The 21,982-nt window shown below is 50.9% G+C and overlaps 1 protein-coding gene across 1 annotated transcript in view; it reads right to left on the reverse strand.

The window, feature by feature from the left end:
• EPAS1 (endothelial PAS domain protein 1) overlaps window positions 1-21,982 on the reverse strand; it is an 83,689-nt gene that overhangs the window by 29,522 nt on the left and 32,185 nt on the right. The window contains exon 2 of the mRNA XM_004752997.3: window positions 6,153-6,343. Coding sequence (XP_004753054.1) covers window positions 6,153-6,343 — 191 coding nt within the window. The remainder of the gene's footprint in view (window positions 1-6,152; window positions 6,344-21,982) is intronic.

The following is a 21,982-nucleotide window of genomic DNA, read 5'->3' on the forward strand; positions in this document are numbered from 1 at the left end:
CATCCCCTGCAGGGCTCGCTAAAGCAAGGATTTTGGGGTCTGGGGCTACTGCATAACTCATGGGCCCAGCGGGGAAATGTGGGGCCTCTTGTTAAAAATTTAACCATGTCCAGGGCTCTTCTGAGTGTGGAGCCCTGTGGGACTGCACAGGTCACACATTCAAGAAGCTGGCCTGGGATGAGCTCTTGCCCAGAGTCCCTGATTCAGTAGGTCTCAGATGCGGGCTGAGAATCTGCTTTTCTAACAAGTTCTCAGGTGATGAGGACGCTGCTAGGACCACAGACTGAGAATCACTGCCGTAACTCAAGCTCCTACGAGTGACTCTCAATGCTGAGAAAATCCAACTGTTTTGGTAGATGGTGACCTACTTTGGGGATGGGTGAGCAGAGGTTTCCAGAACCATCAAATCACACCAGATAGGTGACCACCTTCTCTAGACAGCAAGGGCCAACCCCGTGAGTTCTGCCCTGTTGAGATTTTTTTTTCTCTTCAATTTCTTTGATGTCAGTGGCAACACTGACCTCAAAATTTGGTATAATCCCGAGACAACCCTATTTGGGTTAACTAGGCCCAGAGAAAATAGTTCTGCTTAAAATTTCCTGTTTTTAACTGTTCTAACCCAGCCAAACTGGTTTCCATCCGTGCCCAGTACACTTGCTTCCAGGAGGTGGCGAATTGGCAAGAGCAGCTGGCCAGCTGGCCTCTGGGAGGAAGGGAGAGGGGTGCTCAGGGACCACGAATGGAAACAGAACATCTTGGAACTGAAGTCACAATGGCTAGAGGTCCAGGAAGCCAGAGGGCCGGCCCCGAGGGACCCCTGGGACAACCTGGCCTCTTTCCTCTATGGAACTCTTTGCTCCCACAGCACCTGCTTTTCGTCCTGGGGACACTGAAGCTTCCTGGCCAGCTCGCAGTCAGCTTGGAGCCGAGGGTGGAAACGGCAGGGCCGGAGGCAGATCCTCACCCTAGTGGCCAGGGATGCATGCCTATCCCCCTCTGCTCCTCTCCTGCTCTTTCTGGGAGCATTAGTTCTTCATTAGTCTCCAGCTCCGTGTCAGACACCTAGAAAGCTCACTTATTTACTATGCTGTCGCCATACCCCGACGACGTGTCTGCCCTGCGCAGGGCACAAAGCAGGACATCAGTCGGGCCATCTGTCAACAAGTGTCCCTATGTGCTCAGCCCCGTCCTAGGGAGAATCAGGGATACGGAAGGGTATAAAAGCCATCTTTTCGCTCAAGGAATCCATAGACCAGTGCGGAAGACAAGGTTAGACCACCATAAGCTTACACAACAATCCAGAAGAAACCTGTGGTGCTAAATAAAGAAGGACCCACAGCAGATGCTCGAGAAGCCTCCAGGGGTCTCCAAATCGCTGTGGGCTCTAGGTCTCAGTTACTTGCTTCCCAGGACCCGTCAGGGTCCGGCCCCCCAGAAGAGGGGCGGGCCGTCGGAATCAGAGGCGCTGTGCTATGACCAAGCATGCTCAGCCTGGGGAGCACAACAAGATTCTTTAATGCTAACAATAGCCCCAGTAAACAGGCTTTGATGACGACTCCCCACAGCCAGGATATGCACGGGCTAGGGTTTCGGAGCACTTTTTCCGGAGCAGTACTCATTTCCTTCAGGCGGCACCACCCATGCGGGGCGGGACCCCACGGGCAGCAGGAGCCGGGCGTCTGGGGTGAGCGGGCAGGGCAGCGGGGCAGCAGGGGAGAACACTCCGGACCAGGTCGCAGAGACCAGACTGTGTGAAGGCCCTGGATCGGTCCGGATCGGTCTTTATTCCGGCAGACCGGCCTTCCTCTTTGTCTCCTCCCTAACAAGTTCTCTGATGTTCTTAAAACCGTGTTGATCTGATCCTCCTGGTTCAGTTGCCACTTAGTTATCATCACAGAGGCTTTCTTTTTGAAACTGACTCCTCACTCCAGCTTTCCCTGCAGACCCCCCACTACCATTACCCGGTAGTAGGCTGGGGAGACCCTCCCATCTTTGGCAGAAGGCACTGTGTTCTACCTGCTGGTGCTGGCCTCCCCAAGGGCCTGGAAAGTCCCACCATTAGAGATTCATTCCTTTGTTCTTTATGTAACTTATTATCCTATCTTAACCTCTCTGTGTACCCTTCCTTTATAAGATGTAGCACAGGGCTGGGGTCAGCAGACACCTGCTGACTGACCAGACGTTTTTGGTTCATATTAAGGGAGTGATCTGAACAGGGTCAGTATCTCTGGAAGAGACTGTCATTAGCTGCTTTCAGCTGTTAACATCCTGGCATGACTCTGCCTCTCAGCCCCTCTCCAAATAGCACCAGAAAAGGCCATGATCTGGAAGGTGACTGGGGCAAAGCATGAATGGATTGATTCCTTCATGCTAATGCATGCTAATAAAGCTGACATTTTTCTTTCAAAAACTTGCTACACGAGGACCTCTGGCAATCATGTAAAAATCATTTGATTTCCCCATATCTGAGTGTGAGGAAGCTAAAAATCAATTTTATCATGAAAAACGCATTTTGTGTATTTCCTGCTGTCTCAGGCCCTCTGAATGCAGAAGTGATCCTCATCTGGTCGTGGCTTGTGGGGCTCATCTTGAAAGAGGATTTAAGACAATCAAGCGGTATTTCCACCGATGTGTTCCCGTCAGAGTGTGTTCTGTTCTCTGCCCAACGTGGAAGCTAATATCATAAAGCCATTGTTTCAGTTTGCTTCCTGTGATACGAATCTCAGTCGGCCGCCCCGACTCCCAGCTTGGATTTCTCAGCGCTGAGATTTCCTCTCCCACATTCCCACACAGAACAGCCTACTGTGAAAATCAAAGGGCAGCGTGTTACTAAGTAAAGAAGAAACTTTTCTAAAGCAAAACCTGGTCTTTTTTAGCCTTTTGAACTCTGAGGTATGCAACCAACTATTTCCTATTTTACAGTGAGCCAACCCTGGTGCTCACCTTTGTTAGAAATGCTTCCGTGAGGAATCTGTGGTTTGTTTTGACTTGGAAAAACTTGGCCACTCCGCATTTCGATAGGCCCGGCTGACGGTGGGTAAGAGGACAGCGCGAGTGTGGGTTTCCACTGGGTTCCCGCTGACATCATTTCTCCAGAAGCCTATACTTAGTATAAATCAATCTGCTTATTCATCACAACCTCTATTTCTAAGCTGTCACTTACAGAGAGCCTCAGATGTGGCAGGCAAGAGGATAAGGGCTTTTCCCGCCACTTCTCTCCATCTTCAAATAGCACTTCAGGGGAAGGACTGGGATCACTCGTGTGCGGATGAGAAAGGAAAGCGGGGAGGCAGTGAAGAGATTCTCACAAGCTTGTAAAGAAGGCCCTGCGGCTGAGTCCCCAGGGGGGTCTATCTGCCCATACATCCTATACTCCTTTCCACTGGATTGCTTATTTTGAAAAAGCAAAATGTGATTTAAGAAAAATAAATAAATAAAGACCCGAGCTCACATACAATTCTTGAAAATGATCTCCACACTTGGTCTAAAGAATGTGCAGCAGGGGGGCGCCTGGGTGGCTCAGTGGGTTAAGCCGCTGCCTTCGGCTCAGGTCATGATCTCGGGGTCCTGGGATCGAGTCCCGCATCGGGCTCTCTGCTCAGCAGGGAGCCTGCTTCCCTCTCTCTCTCTCTCTGCCTGCCTCTCCATCTGCTTGTGATTTCTCTCTGTCAAATAAATAAATAAAATCTTTAAAAAAAAAAAAAAAGAATGTGCAGCAGGACTGGAAGAGAAGGCAGAGAAAGGGGGTGTTGAAAAGCCATCCGTGTCCTCCTCCTGCCCTAGATGATGTGTGTTTTATGAGAGTGGCTCCCTCAAGGGCACCAGGACTAGAGGGACAATTGTAGACCCTTCTTATCCTTTTCCGTCATTTTCCTCCTCAGGACAGAGAGGACCAGGGCGGACATGCTGAGGCTCTGGTCGGTTTGGGGCCAAGCCCGGCCAGAGGGCCAGCAGTTGGTGCCCATGACTTACAATAGCACCTGAGCAGGGGTGTGTGCTATCTCTCTGTGGTCCTATCTCTTGGGGTAGGGCTGGCACGTGGGGGGCTCATGCCAGCACAAGGCAGGCAGACATGCTCTGGGGACCCAGCCTCTGATCTACAGCCATCTCTAAGCCAACCTAGGAACCACTGAGAAGGATGATTATGTGGGGGAGAGCTTGGAAACCAAGAGAAAGGATGCAGACAGCTCACTCTACGTGTGAGGACCATATCTGCACTTCACTGATCCGGGCTGGCCCCCAGATGCCTCTGTTCCACTTTGGTCCTCTTACCAAGGAAGAACCCTCCTCTGCCCTCCACACCGAGCCCTCATCGACATCTTTGCCTGACCAGGTCTGCGGGATGCTCCTGCCCTCCCACAACTGTCTTTCCCATAGATGCAGATTTGAAAGAACTTGCATTCCAGGTGCAGACTCACCGCGTGCTAAGTGTGTGACTTTGAGCAACCTTCACCTACTTCTACCTCACTTGTCCTCTTTCTCCAATGTTCCAAAAGTCCAAGTTCAATCACAAAGGTGCTCCCAGATGCACAAATTACTCCTTTTGGGGTCTCTGTCGGTGGGGATATGGGGCTTGGGCTGGAAGGAGGCAATGATTTACCCAAAGGCATTCCTGTCTAAAGAGAATTGCAAGTATCGTAACAGGGAAGTTGAAGAGATGTTTCTGAGTGTGGGGAAAGGGTCTCTGTCTAGTCCTTAATTCCTCCACTGCAGGCTCTTTGTTTATGCAAAGAGGATTCTCACCCTACCAGACACTGCCCTCACCTGTCCAGAAAGAGAAGCCTCTTTAAAGAGAGAGGTACACATGTGCCCTCTGATGGTGCCTCCAGGCCACTGTTCCCTACTTCAGTCGCATCTGTGACAAACCTGCCATTCTCTGGCATTGTTTCTCTGAAAGAATTTATAGAGCGCGTCTTTGCCCTTGGTTCTCCCCCTCCGGTCTGCTCAGTTCTGAGACTCTTTACATGGGCAGTACAGAGTTAGCCCTCCGACCCTTGGAGCTCCGTGGGTCTTTCTTTCCCCATATCCTTCCTGTGCTCCAGGACCCAGAATAGCACACGCTGGTCTGGCCTCCCCACCTCACACTGGAGTCCCTCTGCTCTGGGTTTCTTTCCCAGAATAGCCACTTCATAACAGGATGGCAGAGCCGACCAGCTCCAAGGCATCAGGCTCACTCAGGAAAAGCAAAACCAACCACAAAAGAATCCTCCCTGCCTGCCTGCCTGCCTCCCTCGGGCTCCCCGGCTGGGACACGGCTGGGACACGGCTGGGACACGGCCACGTGCCACGTGGAAGAGGCGCTCCCTGCCGCCCAGTTTCCTTATGAAACCGACAGACCCGATGGGACTGTCACATACGATCTGAAACTGGAAAACTCCCCAGGCTGCTTCTTTCTGGTCAGGACTAACAGGAAATGGTTTTTTGAAGACTGTGAACTCTGAGGGGGAAAAAAATAGAAAAAAAAAAAAGTTTTGTGAACTTGAGAGTCACTGTGATACCAGGGAGGGTCGGAATTTTTAGCAGGTTCTGTGGGGAGGCTGTTCCCCACCCAGGACTCCGCAGTGTGAGGGAATGTGGCCGGGGCAAGGGCGGCGCAGACCTGGCCTCCTCTCCTTCTCACAGATGCCCCGTGCGGTAAGTGCTTTTAACCCCTTTTTGCAGGCGAGGAAACCGAGAGCAGAGACATCACGTGCTTTGTCAAGCACACCGGCTAGTAAGAGGGGAAAGGGCGCAGGGGCACACTGCTGCCTTTCTGGAGAAGGTAGCTGGAAGATGACAGGTGCTTCCTGAAGGCATGCTCCGCAGTGGAGTGTGGGCCTGGAGGCGGCTGGTCAAGGAGGAAACTGGTGGAAGGGCCTCCTGTCCAGCCCCGATTGCCCTCCTCAGCTTCTGGGTGCCTATCCACTCCCTTGGTCCCGTCCCTGCTCTGCACCCCATGGCCCTATTTATTGTACAGATCACTGCCAGCAAGGAGGGGTTCAGAATGAGGGAACGAAGCCACAGTGGTGGCCTCCACGTGGATGGAGGCTCCGCAGAGCCCTTCCCAGGGCATTCCCCACGCCCGCAGCATGAGGGAGCCTCCCGCCGGCAAGCGCGCGCTGGTCAGGCAGTCACTGTCACCAGCACCAGTGGGTGGTGACTGTCGGGCTCACCTGAGGACAGGAGCTTGTGGGTGCGCAGGAAACTGATGGCCAGGCGCATGATGGAGGCTTTGTCCAGGTGGGAGCTCACACTGTGCGGCAGGGGCAGCTCGTGGGCCAGTTCATAGAAGACTTCTGTCTCTTTGCTCCGCCGGCACCTGGCGGCATCTCGGGACTTCTCCTTCCTCCTCTCCGAGCTACTCCTGAATGCAGAGGGGAAGGGTCAGTTCCTGAAGGGTCAGTCATCCTCTCACACGCCAGGTCAAGACATCCCCGGGACCCCAGACCGTGGTGCAGCCAGACCCTCCCGCAGAGCTGATGCGGCCCCCACCTGTGGTCCAGCACACGCAGCCTCTGCTCTCAGTCAGCAGCCCTGCCTTCACGTGTGTTTGTGCTCTGAACTGCCTCCCTCCTCTTGCACCCGTGTTGCCCGGACCCGGGCTTTGTGTGCAGGGGCTTGGAACACGGACTTGCCGACTCATCAGCTGGCAATGCCTGCGACTTGGCCCTGGGTTACTGGAGGACTGGAGCGAGGACCCCGGGATGGCGAGGGAAGTGTGAGGAGGCTGTGGCCACTGGCCCAGGAGGCTGTATCAGAGGCCCAGGAGGCTGTATCAGAGGCCCTGGAGAACGAGCTGAAAAACTGCTTCCAGGTCCTCTTTCTGGATAAAATGCACTTAGGAAACGGGAAGCCCAGGACTGGACCTTAGGTCCCATTTGGTATCAGAGAGTGATCGCCACAGTGAAAACTGGAAAGGCCATTAGAGCCCAAGCCCAAGAAGAAACAGTGAGCAGACATCTGTCAGTCTGTTGTCCCACATAGCACAGCTGGCGAGGGTTAAAAAGGAGTGAGTGCAAACACGTTTTCTCTCTCCTCCTGCCAGCATAGGTCAGCAGCCTGTCTCACGGTTGCTTTCCTCCTCTTTGCAGTACAGAAGGAAAGATGACACACACCCAAACCTGCCTCTTGCAGGAAACTCTAAAGAAATTCTTCTAAATCTTCTCACAAAGCCTATGTCGTTAAGTCCTAACACAAGCAGGTTCAAAAGCCAGCCTGCCTGGATTGAAATTGTAACTTCTCCACTCATTTTGGCTCTGTACACGTCAGCTACGTGAACTGCTCAGACTCTGTTTTTTCTCATCTGTGTAATGGTCATAATAGTACTTATAATATATATAATAACAAAATTATTGTGAGGATTGGATATAATTTATTTAAAATCTTTACATAGGTATATCCCAACTTTACGCTAGGAATGTTAGCTAATATTAATAACAAATCTGTCCATGAAAAAAAATGATCACGAGTAAAAATGATTTTACTAAAGAGTATGGCATAACCTATTTTCATAGAAACATAAGTATTCTACATAATACATCTTATCGATTATATAAGAAAAGGTCTAGAGATAGCGTAAAAGGAAAATAACCATTATTCTTACAGCCATTCATATATAGTGTTTACTGTATTTCAGGAGCTGTTTTAAGCACCACTGCATTAGCTTCCTATATTCTCACACCTGTCCTTAGAAGCAGTATGATGGTTATCTCTGATTCACAGATGAGGAAACAGAGGCACAGAGGAGAGGTGATTCACCTGCAGCCCTTGGGCACGTAAGTGGGGAAGTGGCTTTGCGCCAGGCCAGTGGGTCCCAGAATGAGACTTTTTATCCATCAGTAATGCGAGGGGGGGTTATTATTATTTTTTTCTAGTAGTTGTCTGTATTTTCTTATGTTTCTATAAATAACCTGTATTTCTTGTTTAATAAATATTTTTTTTAATTTATTTTTCAATAAACTGTCCAATGCAGTTCTCAAGGCCGCCCCTGACCAGCTCCAGCTTGCTGCCTCAGTCCGCCCTTCTGAGATTGCCAAAGTTAGTCGTGGCTTCTCCTTCCGTTTGGTTTTGCAGCCTAATATTTGGCTGGAAGATTAGTACTTGGGGATTCACAGAATGTTGACATACTTCTCAAAACCCTCAAGATTTGGGGCAGAGGGACTGTTTCACTTTACAACATGCTTCATTTTTTTTTTTTTTTAAATGGGCCCTCCAGCTCCCTGGATGGATTACACACCATACACTCAGATTGTGGGAAGACTGTTGATGGGCAGGGAGACCCTTTAGAAAAATTGTGAAATGAGTGAAATCGTTTTTTTCCTGTCCCCTCTCCCCTTGCTGTTTCCTTTCCCAAACTTCTGTCTCCTCTGCTCTCCCCACATCCATTCTCGGAACCCTCGCCCTGTACCGGCCAGTACTCCACCATCTGCACTCTCTCGGAGCCTCCTAGTTGTAACAGTAGTTTGTACAGGAGTCCCTCCCATTTGTATTGGAATCCTGACCTCTGACCTTGGAGCACAAGCAGCTGTTCTAGCTCGCAGATGTCAGGGCACAGGGAAGGAGGCTGGGAGGGGACGGGACACCAAAATGTACACTTCATTCCTGTCTGTCTGGAGAGCAGGTAAGGGAGAGCCAGCGTCTTCCAGATGCTGGATTCCCTTCACTAGCACCAACTATGCTCCCCAACAAAAGCATCATCAGCACCTGACCAGTTATTAGAGCACCTAGGTAAAGCTATCCTGGGCAAAAAGAATCACCAGCAGAGGCTGCGACATGAATGCCAATGTCTGCAGGTACAGTTCCCCTTTGCTGTTGCCCCTCACTTGGAGTGCAAGGACAGACAAGGCAGAGAGGAAGAGCCGGGTCAGGGGAAAGGCAGGCTGCAGTCAATGCTCTGTCTGGCAATGGCATTCAAGACTTGGCACCTACCATGTTTCCTCGACCATGGAGAAGTTTATTCCCACCTACTTTTGTGCCTCAACACTGCACCAAGGACCTTACATATATGACATTATAATCCTAATGATAATATGGTAGGTGTGGAGGGCACAGTTCGCACATGTGGAAACAGAGGCTCAGATGAGATGTCTGACTTGCCCAAGGTCACAAAGTCAATGCCTAGTCAATGCCTGCTTGCCTTGGAGAGCACGTGGTCAGTGGGCAGACACCAAGAGGTTCTGAGACACATGGGTGCTCCGTGTCTAATTCCACCTTCACAGCCTGCGTGTAAGATGGGCAAGACCGGCATTGCTCTTGCCCCCATTTCACAGATCTGCAAACTGAGGCCCCCATTTCACAGATCTGCAAACTGAGGCCAGACCAGGCTAAGTTACTCACCCAGGACAATCCAGCTAATCAGTGACTACGTGAGGGCTAGAATGCATCTCTTCCTAGGCCAATAATATTCTTTCCACTGCTTAACCCCAGGAGACAGAGGTGTTAGCAAGAAATAAAGAAACCACAACATCTCATCATTTAGAAAAAGAAAGACTGAGAATCTCACACAGCCTCTTAACTTCAAAAGCCATGAGCTCCATTTTAGCTACCTTGTTTTTATAGCTGCACTCGGGGGCTAACAGGACTTTAATTGGATTATCCAGTTACCTTGACACAGCCCGAGGATATCTGATATCTTACGTGGACTCCTGGAAGAAAAAAAATGTCTAACACTGCTCTCATTTATTTAGCAACACTGAACACTAACACCAAGGGTGACAGTAAGACCTTCCTAACTGATGCACACACAGCCTGCTTCCTCCGGCAGTTTACCACAGATCGGGCGTCTTCGCAAGTAGGAAAGGAGGCTGGAAGTCAGGAGGACTGGTGTTTTCATGTGCTGGCCACAGGACGAGCTAGCCATCCGATGTGGGCGAGAGAATACATTCTCTGTGCCCTGAAATCCTTGTGTGTAAAATGGGAGAGACTCATGTCTTATTTGTCAGGATCAAAGGAGATGAGTGTACAAGGGCTAGAAGGACTCGGAAGCTCTCCACTGAGGAAAACTGTCGTGACATCTGGCAAATCTGAGTGTCAGTCACATTCAGAGTTTTGCTCGAACAGCTGCTCTTCATCGCCAAATCAATGTTGTCCCAGGGCTAGAGGCATCCCTGAGGGTCGGGCTGATCATGACGAGTTTGTGTTAGATTGCTGAAGCTTCTCAGGTCAATGAGGCTTCATTTCCAAAAATACTTGCACTTTATTTTCTCTCCCTAGATAGGTCCTAGATAGAACTGCCTGCAATAGACCAGCATTTGGGGGGGTGGGGTCGGGGCGGGCAATTCTAGACATGGCACTTTAGAATTCTCTGGGTTTTTTTTGTTTTTAATTTATTTTTTTATTTATTTTCAGCATAACAGTATTCATTATTTTTGCACCACACCCAGTGCTCCGTGCAATCCGTGCCCTCTCTAATACCCACCACCTGGTACCCCGACCTCCCACCCTCCGCCCCTTCAAACCCCTCAGATTGTTTTTCAGAGTCCATAGTCGCTCATGGTTCAGCTCCCCTTCCAGTTTCCCCCGACTCCCTTCTCCTCTCTAACTCCCCTTGTCCTCCATGCTATTTGTTATGCTCCACTCTGGTTTCTCATAAAAGCATGGTTTATCATAAGTTTTCGAAATCATCAGAAAAGACTCAAATTTGTTTCTTACTCTAAATTGCTGATTCTATAAAGTGGCTACTCCGGTCTTTCTAGGGGGCTCTCCTGCAACCAGAGGGCGGCCCCGGGTGCACAGTGCTTGTTGTACGGGACACACAGCATGAATGGGGCTAACGGTGTCCTTGCAGACCAGAAGCATTTACCCAACTCCATGTTGGGCCCCGTGCAACAGCACGGCAGATATGCTGCCCCCCGCTTAGGAGGAGTAGACAGTCTGGTTGGGGAGCCAACAACCTGAAACACCTCCATGAACCACGGAATTACGCATGGAATTACGCATGGACGATAAACGGCGCACATGGTTAAGATAAGAAACGAGTCAGTAGGAGCAAGGTCACGGAAAGCTGCACAGGGAGACAGGATTTCAGCTGATCCCAGAAGGGACACCACCCTTCCATCGCTTGAGGGTCAGAATCCACTTTCTCCCCTGCGTGTGTGCTATCTCATTTGCTTCTCCTAACAACCCCGAGGGATAGGAACTAGTATCCCCACTTAATAGATGAAGAGGCCGAGATTTAGAGAGATCCAGTAACTTGATAAGAGACATTGTCTCCAGCTGAATTCTTCTGGGTCCAAGATCAAAGATTTTCCCACTGGCAGCAAGGAAACTGCTGTTGACTGTGCGCCTCGGACATGCTGTGTGCTCTGTCAGACACCTGCCCACAAACTGGGTGCTCACAGACACCATGGGAGAAAGGGAGGTTAAGATTTGAAAAGGACACAGTGACATAAAGATTCTCTGCCCTTAAGTGAGCACCACTCAGCTTGGAATCTCTGCAGCAGGACTGAGGCACTCTGAGTTTGCATGGGGTCGGGGAGGAAGAAGGGGTCAGTGTTGTGGGCCTGAGGGATGCAGCCCTCATCACTGGGGGGCTGGGGTGTGGGCGGGGGGTACGCTAGAGGGGATTCCCTCAAGGCTGCAGGTCCATCTGGTAGGAATGTTCTTCTCCATTATACAGGTGAGCACATTTCTGTCCTGTTCTTTTACATGCTAATATCTACAAGTTTATACCTGCCCTCCCCAAGATGGAAACTCACACTCTATAACATCTGATCCTAAGGGAAGCAACCACTTAAGGACCAGGCAGCTACTTGGAAGAGAAAACAAAACTGACCTCAAGCTCCAGTGTGTATATGCCACAACTCAGCCAGGAAAGATCTCTGTGTCCAGAGCTTTGTTACCCTACACAGGACTCCTTAACTTCTGTGTCTGGGCTCCAGGCTTGGCTTAAGTTGATAACTGAATCATTATCACCTCTTGGTCAAGATGATCCTGGTTGCCGACTTTCAGGTGAGCACGGCTCGTTATGGGGGTCCCCCAGGATGTCTCTAGCTGCACCAGTGGGGCTGGTTCCTTCTTTAGCTATTCTCCCCTGACTTTCAGCAGGAGCAGGACCAGAGTACCATAACACTAGGCCTGTTAACCCTCTAAGGTTAGCTGGCCTACAAGGAGAAAGGAATTCAACAGATAGGGAGGGAGACTGAAGCTAATTAAGCTAGCAGTCTGTGCAATTCTAAGCTGGTGCCAATTCTTAGGAGGGTGTGAGTAGAGGAAATGAAGGTCAAATGCCACTGGGAGGGGGTCTCATGACTCTTCCGTGAGGCTATGTGGCCGCTGCACAAAGGCCGCCCAAAGGGAGGAGCACACCAGCTTTAGGTCCCAGAGATCAGGGGGGAATGACTGGGCCCCCACACCCAGGGGCTGAAAGCTGCCTGGATGGCATCAGAGCAGAGGCAACGTTGGTGCATCTCAATCCTGGCTGCTCACTTGAGTCACCAGAGGAGCCCTAAAGACGGATGCCTGGGTCGTGCCCTTCCCCCCAGAGTCTGATGTAATAGGGCTGGGGTGCAGCCGGGGCACTGGGGGGGGGGGGGAGACCTTAAAGCTTGCCATGGGAGGCCTGTGGGCACCCAGGGCTGGGAACCTCGACGGCCAAGCAGGCAGCTTAAAATCAAAAGCTTTGTTTTCTGGTTTTTGTTTTCGATGGAAGGAAAAGGAAACTAGTATTTACGGAGCACTGGGGAGAGGTGCATTTCCTGGACCGCCTCATCTGATCCTCAGTTAAACTCCGCGGCGGTACTGGTCCTCTTCTGCAGAGCCCTGATTCTCAACTTTGGCCTCCAGCAGAATCACCGGGAGGGCTTCCTGCACCGCCGGCTTCCAGGCCTGCCATCACAGGTCTACAGAGGACTGACACCGGGTCTGTTTCTGAAACTGCTCTAAGTATTTTGGGAGGCCTTTTAGAACTAATTTCAGAACCACACAAGAAAATCAGTCATAACACTTCATAGAACACACTTTATTTTCAACCCTAAACAATATTATCAAGGCCTGCCCACCTCCTTTAGTCACCAGACTCGGCTGAGAATGGATGTTGGTTGTTTGAAAGCATGAAATGTGCCCTCAGAGATAAGGCCTAGCCACAATTGAAGGTGTTCCAAAGAATGGTCTTTGGCTCTACAGGCAATTGCAAAGGAGAGGCAAAAATGGGCAGAACCGGAGGGTACTCTCGTGGCCCACTTTCTGGGTGAAATCTGACGTTTGTCCCGAGGCAGGGTGATTAGCGTATGAATCTATTATAGAGGGGAATAAAGGCATCAAATGTCAACCAATCAAAATAGAAGAAATTCAGGAGGAACTGGGCAGATCAGATGCACAGCCATGAGGGGAAAGGAAGCATCCATCCACTTCAACACACACACACCACTGGTGAGGGGCATGGGCACTGCTCTGAAGGAGACCAAGCCCCACTGGGAGGTGAGACATACTACAGACTAGTACGTCAGAAGGCCTAAAAAAGAGGATACAAAGGAGGAGTGAGGGTTGGGGAAGCTAAGACAGGAGGGGATGTCTCCACTCCTCCCTTCCCTGAAGGAGGAATCCTGGAAAGTGTCTCATACCTCAACCCCCAAACTCCCCTATGCTGGGGCTGAGCCCCTGCCTCCCTGACCCACACAGGCAGTCTGTGGTCCTGGAAAGCGGGCCTGGACTGCATTCAGAGCTGACAGCAATGTCTGGGGCCCACTGGAGATGCTTATCTAGTCGGCTTCTGGGCTGCCGGCAGCCTCCAAGAAGAGCAGCACTCAATTACCAAGCAGCCCCACAGGTACAGCCCACGTGGGGCTCCAGATGCCCTACTCCTTATATAATCTGAGGACAGGTGCAGTCCCCAGCCCAGCCAGGAAAAGCCAGGCGAGTATATAGGAGTGACCGTGGTGAAGTGGTGCTGTGCTTAGCCCTACAGAGCCCAAGCTTTAGCAGGATTTTCTTTGTTCAACGTGTTGGGAGTAATACCACTTTGTGTCTGGACCAATCACTATAGCTGATATAGCACTTTAGAAGCTGATCTGTAAATCTCACCAAGCAGGAGAGGAAAAGAGCAGGTACCATCATCCCCATTTTAGAGATGATGAAAACTGAAGCCCAGAAACACAGTGGGAATGTGTGGACCTGGGACAAAAAGCCCCGAGCTCTGACTTTCTCAAGGACACACGAACGGGGAACCCATTGCCAGCCAGCACCAGACCTGTCACACAGTTGCAAACAGACCTTCGTTATTCATTACCCTCCTATAACCCTGCTTATCTTAAATCGTTTCCTTTTTAAAAAAACGCTTTGGTGAAGATAAGGGTAATACACATTTAGCATAGGCAATTTTAAAAGTACAGAAAGATAGAAATAAAACAAACTGAGATTTCATGAGATTTATGGCTTCTTAATATTTTATCACATTTTAAAGAGTTCTTTCAAGTTTCCACGACAGCCAGCCCCTCCCTACTGTGGGCATGTTACCATGCAGCATGCACTCGTTCACTCACAGTGTCTCGTCTCTACGTGTTATAAACGACACTGCGGTCCCTGTGTGCCAGGTGTCGTTCTCTAACTTAGTTTTTATGATAAAAGAGGACACACGAGCTGCTGGCTGCCAGGTCCCCACTGCTGCCTCCTGGTGACTGTCTCTTGAAAGCTGGGGATTGAACAACATCAGCATTTCTAGGATCAGGACTGATGACCACCCCTACAGAGCAGGGCTGCAGAGGGAGGTACGGGGTGGGGGGTGGGTAGAGGGTGGGCAGGGAAGGAAAGCAGGATGTGCACACCTTCTCAGCAGCTTTCCCTCCTTCCCTGCCCAGTGACCCAGGCTCTCCTAGGCTTCCTCTTTCCCTCGTGCCATATCCAGGCTAACACACCGGAAGAGAGGCAGTGGAATTGGAAACTCCAGGTTTGCAAAGATGGCCACCCTTGTTGGTGAGCAGGACTCTTCTCCCACTGAAAGAAAGTAAAGTGTCTTTCCATCTCCTCTGATCTCACCACATCCAGTGATGCATAGGGCAGGCTCATGGCATTGGCACCTGTGAAAAGGAGGGAAGCCAGCAGCTGCAAGGGGCCCTTGCCTGGCCCTCTACTGCTCTCTCTGGCCTCCGATACCTGCTCCTGCCCGACGCCCTCCACCGTGCAGACTCCAGCCAAGAGACTAACTGGCCTCAGCAAGCTGACATCCTGCTGCCATAGCGAGGAAGGGGCCACACGTGCTTCAGGACTCTCATCACCCAGCCACCGATTTCATCCTGAAATGATCCTGTAAAGTAGGTACTCTGCCCAGAAGGAAGCGGATCCCCAGGATGTCAAGTGGCACGCCCGGCATCACCCAGGGATGGACCCAGCTCTCAAACGTGCCATTTGACCCTAAGTCCTATGCCCTTGATGGCGCAGCAGCCTTCTGGGAAATGCCTCGAGCAGATTCCTCTTGTAGGTTCAAAGGTTTAGCTGAGCTGGGTGTGTTGGGGGTGAAGCCTTCCAGGAATACTTAATAGGATGAATTCTTGCTCTGGGAAGCAGCAAAGGGGACATCCTGGTCACCCTCCTGCTCTAGGTCAGCTCCTCCATTAACAAATCAGGCTCAGTAGGATAGATTTTCTCTGCTTGGAGATGTCTGTCTTTAAAAAAAAAAAAAAAAAAAAAGGAAAAGAAAAAAGGAAAAAAGAAAGAAAGAAAGAAAAGAAAAAGAAAAAAAAAGTTCTTCCTTTACCAGCAAAGTCCGCAGATGCCAAGGTAGTGTTCCATTCTCACTAGACCAATTTTTTTCTTATTAAAAATTTTTATTGAGGTACAATTGACCTGTTTCAGGCATACAACACAATGATTCTTTATTTCTTACACTGCAAAGCAACTGCCGCACTTCTAGTTCTCCTGCTCTTGTCCTCGCCACCACTTCCCTGGGTCTGGGGCTCTTTCCCCACACTGGGCTTTTCCCTAGGCTCCTACCCACCCGCAGCCTTCTTCCCCAGAAGCCCACAGGCCTCCAACAGCGCGAGCGAAGGTGTGGTTCAAGCCACTCTGCCTGCGCAGCAGCCCTGATCCTATACCACTGCGTTCCGTTAAGAAAACGGAACAGACAGCACAGCAGCCGGACCAAGAAAAAAGTGCCCGAGATGAGATGCAGAACAGATTCACCAGCATGAAGCATGCACGTTCTCTGGAGGGAGGAGGGAGCCGCTTACCCCAGTCCCTGCCGGCCTCTAAAGCCCCTTGGTCTTCCATGTCCCATGTCCCACCTGAAGCACGTGCCCTTCATCCCCTAGGCCTGGCTAAGGGATCCCCATCCCTCACGACGCCTCATGGCCCCTTTCCTCCAGGAAGGGCTCACTTCCGCACCTCCAGCTTCAGCGAGGTCACGCGGCATGAGCCAGCCCTCCTCTTTATTCTCTACTTATTTCACTTGCAGAGCATTTGTCTTTCCAACTAGACCACATACTCCCGCGGGAAGGGAGTCCTCATCTGTTCCGTTGGGGTCCACCGAGGTGTAAATACCACCAAGTGATGCAAATGGGAGACACTGGAGAAAGACCACTTCAATCATTCCTGTTCCGTGAATTCCTCCAAGTCTCTCGCTGTTCCAGGTCTTTCGTAGGAATTCTAATGCAATTCTCAGTCAGAATAAAAGATTTTCATCCAGGAAGAGCCACAGCACAGAGAGACACTCAAAGATGTGTGTGTGTGTGTCCAACTACTTGAATGAAATCGGGTCTGAACTAGAGCTGAAGAGACCAGCACTTCTCAAACTTGACTTTGCACACAGATCACCCAAGGAGCAGATTCTAGTTTCTGACTCAGGAGGTGTAGGCTGGGGCCTGAGGATCTGCATTTCCAGTAACCTCCCGGATGGTGCTGATGCCACTCGTCAGTGGCCACACCCAGCGGCATGATGGAGATGTCATCACTGACAGGGTCAGTGCTACCCTGATGGCATCCTTAGCCAAAGCCACCTAAAGTCTAACAAGCCAGATCTTCTCTTCTGCCAGAAAGAGTCTTCCCCTCTTTTCATATTTCCTATGATTTCACTTAGCCCACTTGGATGTCCCTGTCTCCTTCTGGGCCCTCCCCTACCTACATCCTCTCATCCCCTTTCATTTCTTAAAACTCCTTCCCTCGCGGCCAGTCCAAGCCCTGCTACCCGCAGATGCTTTCCCAGCCACCCTCACTTCCTGCCCACATTACTCACTGGCCCTCATTAAAGGCCTCCCTGTCTTGCTGGCTTTTCTAAGCCAATGTCCTGCTGCTCTAACTGGGCCATAAGTGCCTCGGTGCTCTTGCGGGAAGAGGGGGGCACAGACACAACATGGACTTCTGTGCATCCTTCATGGGACGTTGGCCCAGGGCAGACAAACGGGGTAAATATTTGCTAACTGATTGTAAGGACAATTCAAGCGTGCCCTTTACTCCTCTCTCCCTTCCCTCTTGAGGCCGAAAGCAAAAGTGATCCCAGTGGCCCTGGCCTCCATCCCCAGCCCTGGGGCCCTCCCTCTCCCAGGAGCTGCAGCCGAGCCTGCTGAGATTTGGGGCAGCTCCTCTTCCCTTCAGTGAAGAGTTAAAGCACCAGGAAGGCTGCTTCCCACTTGGAAACCTCCATTTCCTCATGCAGCGTGAACAAGAGAACATCTATGGACAGGGGCTGAGAGAGCCAACTGCACAGGGAGTGAACTAGCTCTGAATGGGGCTGTTCTAACGCCCGCCAAGTGGAGTCATTAAGATGCCGTCCCCGAGGTACAGCCCCCCGCGTCACCTCTAGATATCCCCTCGGCTGGAGGCAAAGGGGATGAATGGTGAGCACAGAGCCTACTCAAAGCAGGCTCTTTCATGAGCTGGGGGAGAGGGGCCACAGAGGAGGCAAAAGCGGCAGTCCTCTCTCCCACTCCCCCTCTTCACCATGCTGAGCCGAGTTAACCCCCGGTTTGCACGGCGTTGCCCAAAAAACTCCTCCCCAAAAGGCAACCAAGGGGAGGGAGCAGGCAAGAACGTTAGAGAAAATATGTGCGATGCCAAAAATAATTCCTGTGTCATGAGAACACGGAACCGGGCCGCCTCCGGGGCCAGGGCTGGGCAGCTTCAGGAAGGAGGGGGCAGAAATTCCCCTGGCAGTGTCGTCACACATCTGGGTGGAAGCATTTAAAAAGCCCTAACTGGAGGAGATGGTCGTCACTGGGAACTCTTCTTCTCTTGAACAGAGTAGGATCTTAAGGGTCAGGTCTCTCCTCTATTTCAGACACCTTAATTTCAACGCAGAAAACACTAGCTCGTCTTTGAATCAGGACTGATGCTTGACCATATGCTAATGTGAAATACCCCAGGATCTGTCTTACTAATCCCAGTATGATGCCAGAACTTCTGGTGCCTGGTGTTTATAGTATTTCAAAACAGCAAGGAGGGGGGAGTTGGGGGACAGACTTTTTCTCCCCCCTTCCCACCCGCCCCATCTTATAACCCCTTCTTTCCCCCCTACTTAAAAAAAGAAAGCAAGCAAAGGCAAAGGAAAAAGAAAAGGAGAGAGAGAGAGAGGAACCCAAAGAAAATCTCAGAGACCCTTTCTGTTCTGGGCTTCCTCTGATTTTCAGTCAGTTACATGGCCGCCTGTCTAGAGCTGTGGGATCTGATTCATGGCCAAGTGCCAGGCCTTGCTTTCTTCCCATTCTGCCTGCCCTAGTCATACTATGGCTAGAAGGGAGATATTCATGCACAGTGTGGAAGCTACATTCCATTCCTGTGCAGAGAAGTCATCCAAAGCCACGGGAAACGCCAAAGTCTTCTCCAAGTTACTATCATGCTCTCAAAGGATGATGTTGAGCAATTTGGGAAGTGGGGTTGTTCTTCTCCCCAGCAACAGCCTTTCCTCTCCACTCATTCAACAAGTATCCATGAACCCCTCTTGGTGTGCTCGGGCTGGGAACAGTAGCAGGAAGCCTGGAACAACAGGCCTCGGGGAGCTTGCGGGAGGGGCAGGGTCAAGCTACAATGCGAGTGTTCAGGAGAAAGTCGATAGGGCTGAACAGTGCTGGGTGCTGGAGGTGGGCTGTGGAGGAGGCTCAGGTATGGAGTGCGGGCATGAGGAATGACAAGGACAAGGATACTGCTGGGGAACTGGCAGGGGGTGGTGGTGGCCAGGGGTCAGGAGATAGGCTGGAGCAGGGTCCAAGGCTGGAAAGTCAGAGTGGTGGGGATGCATTCATGCCACGAACACTGTTGAGTATCCACAAGGGGCCAAGCAGGGAGGGGGGCTTTCAACAACACAAGGACTGGTAAATAAAGTCAGATGATGGGAGAAGTGCCTAGCCCACTGCCCCGGTAGTGTCCCAAGAGCCAGGTCATGGGCAGTGCAGAACCCAGCCCGGATCCCTCCCCTGCTGGCTGTGCTTCTGCCACACTGGACAGGAAGTATGGGAACCTGTCTTTCTTGCCAGTTATGCCAGGGGGACATGAGCCCCCTTATGAGGAGCTCTAAATACGGCAGCAACTCATGGGCCACCACAGGCTGAAGCCTTGGCATTCTCGCTGAACAGTAATTCATAAACTCCATCCCCTGGGACGAAACATAAACTTCACCAAAAACACACACCGCCTCAGGCTCCCGTGGTGTTTTATTTTCAAAGACTTTAGACCCCATCTTCTAGCAGCTTCTCCTTGCTCTTTGATCTAGAAGCATACAAGTCGGATCAGACCTCAGGGAAAGGAAGAGCTCACCAAGCCACTCCCAGACCACTTTAGCCTGTCACTGCCCTATTTAAAAATGGGAGTGGCTCCCTCCTGCCCTCAGGATGAAGCCCAAGCTCTAGGTGCCCCTCAAGGTCTCTTCATTCCCCAAAGCCAGCAGCACCCTACCTGCTCTAGCCAGACCATGCTTCAGACTGTCCCCCATAACTGAGCACCCCTTTCTGCCACCCAGTTATCTTTTTCCACCTGAAATGGGATCCTTCCTCTCCGATATTCCAAACCCTATACTTTTCAGAACCGCCACTTCCAGCGAGGTTTTCTGATCCCTCTATGCAGCCCACACGGATCCCCCCCACTCCTGTCCTAAGCACCTGGGGAACTGACCGATACCACTTACTGTAAGGTAGCATCACTTTATTGTTCCTTATCGTACGGAGGGCAGAGGCAAATGTCCAAGTTCTTACGTACACGGAGCCTGGCACTGGACCTTACCCCCAAAATGACAGTTTCATCTCCTTCAGATACAGCATGGCGAGCCGGAGTGAAGGCCAAAGTAGCTGAGATTCCGCCAGCTACGGGATGAGGACTGTAGAGTGAGAATGCCTCGGTCGGCATTGCTCTGTAGAAAGTGGGTTAATACGGTCGGCATTGCTCCGTAGAAAGTGGGTTAATAAAGAGGAGGGACAGGGGGTGTCTTCCTCACTAGGTTACCTAACGTTCATTGGCGCCTCACCACCCCAGGAAACAGGTTCCCATACCCTAGGGATATTTTCATATGGAAGGTGCTGGCTGAGCCTCTGTCCACACCACAGGGAGTGTTCAGTGAGCCAAATGCCACCCAGTTTCACTGACAGCATACAAGCCTAGACAGGGGCGGCCCCCTCTTCTCCCCACCGGAGAAGACTTAGCCGGGTTTCTGCCTCTGATCCCAGCTCCTTGACACAACAGAACAACCGCTGCCCAACACTACCTAGCACCCAAAGCCTTCATGCCACATGGATAGATGCCCTTCTTAGGGTCAGATTTCTAACAAGGAAGACGCCAAGGTTTGGTCAGGGTTCCAGCCCTTCAGGGATGGAACATGGAAGTGGGAAAATGGGCCAGGTATCCCCCCGCCCCCACAAAAGAAAAGTTTCTGAAGGCAAAAATCTTAAGAGATAAACACCAAACAAGTTAAAAACCCAACGACAATCCTAAAGGTCAGTAAGGAGGACTCAAGACCCACATTTTGGAATAAACACTCTCCATTAGCCTGAATTTCAGTGTTTCCAAATCTAGACTCCAAGCCTCAATCCCACCCCCTCAACAACACACGCCTCAGACCAGAAGGGGGTTAACAGAATCCAGCTGCTCCCCTTATCTGGCTAACCTGCTAATGGCAAATCTCTGCTCCTAATATTTTATCAGTGATTTCCACAGATCACTTTTATTAGAGATAATGTCATTTTTACTTCATTATCCAGCCCAGCAAAGAGAAAACAATCTGGTATTTTTTTCCATGAAACACCAGTTCTGTCCATTAACGCTGACAGGTGACAGCGAACTGAAACTCTTGGCCACACTTTGGGGCAAAAGCCTGGGCAGTTAACCCTCTGTTTCCTGGGTGGAGCAGAGGTCCCCCAGCAGCCTCTTCCATGGCCAAGGCTAGTTTCTGGGTTTCAGGTGCCCATTGCCCTGAATGCACAAGGAGGGCCTGTTGGCTGGGCCGCAGCTGTCCGGCAGACTCTGTTCCACCGAGGCAGATAAAATGATTGTCTAACACCCCAGGCAGGCCGGTGCTGTAGCACTGTTAATTCTACTTTGTGGAAAGCGATAATTAACATATGAGTCAGCAGCAGAGAAAGACTTTAAGCCCAGGGAAAAAAACAGCCCTAGAGTCCCTGAAACCTCAGAGGCAGTACAGTGTTCGATTAAACGCTTTAGAAGATAAGCCCTAGTACGGGGACACCTGAGCAGAGGGTGGTTTGTGACCTCAGTGGCTCTCACAAGTGGCTCGTAGCCACTCCTGGGACACCCCCAATCTGACTGCCAGTCCGCAGAAGAGAAGGCCTCTCTCTCCAGCTTCCTTATTTCCCCTAATTATTTTATTATTTATTTAAAGATTTTATTTATTTATTTGACAGAGATCACAAGTAGGCAGAAAGGCAGGCAGAGAGAGGAGGAAACAGGCTCCCCACTGAGCAGAGAACCTGATGTGGGGCTCGATCCCAGAACTCTAGGATCATGACCTGAGCCGAAGGCAGAGGCTTTAACCCACTGAGCTACCCAGCCCCCCCCCCTTTTCTTTAAATGCCAGATGCAGCTTTGCTATCTTGGAGTGACTTCTGATTTCCTTAGAGATTGTGATAAATTCATGTGT

This window comes from Mustela putorius, unplaced genomic scaffold (genome assembly GCF_011764305.1).
Source record: "Mustela putorius furo isolate JIRA1106 unplaced genomic scaffold, ASM1176430v1.1 tig00000224_pilon_pilon_pilon, whole genome shotgun sequence".
NCBI classification, from domain to species: domain Eukaryota; kingdom Metazoa; phylum Chordata; class Mammalia; order Carnivora; family Mustelidae; genus Mustela; species Mustela putorius.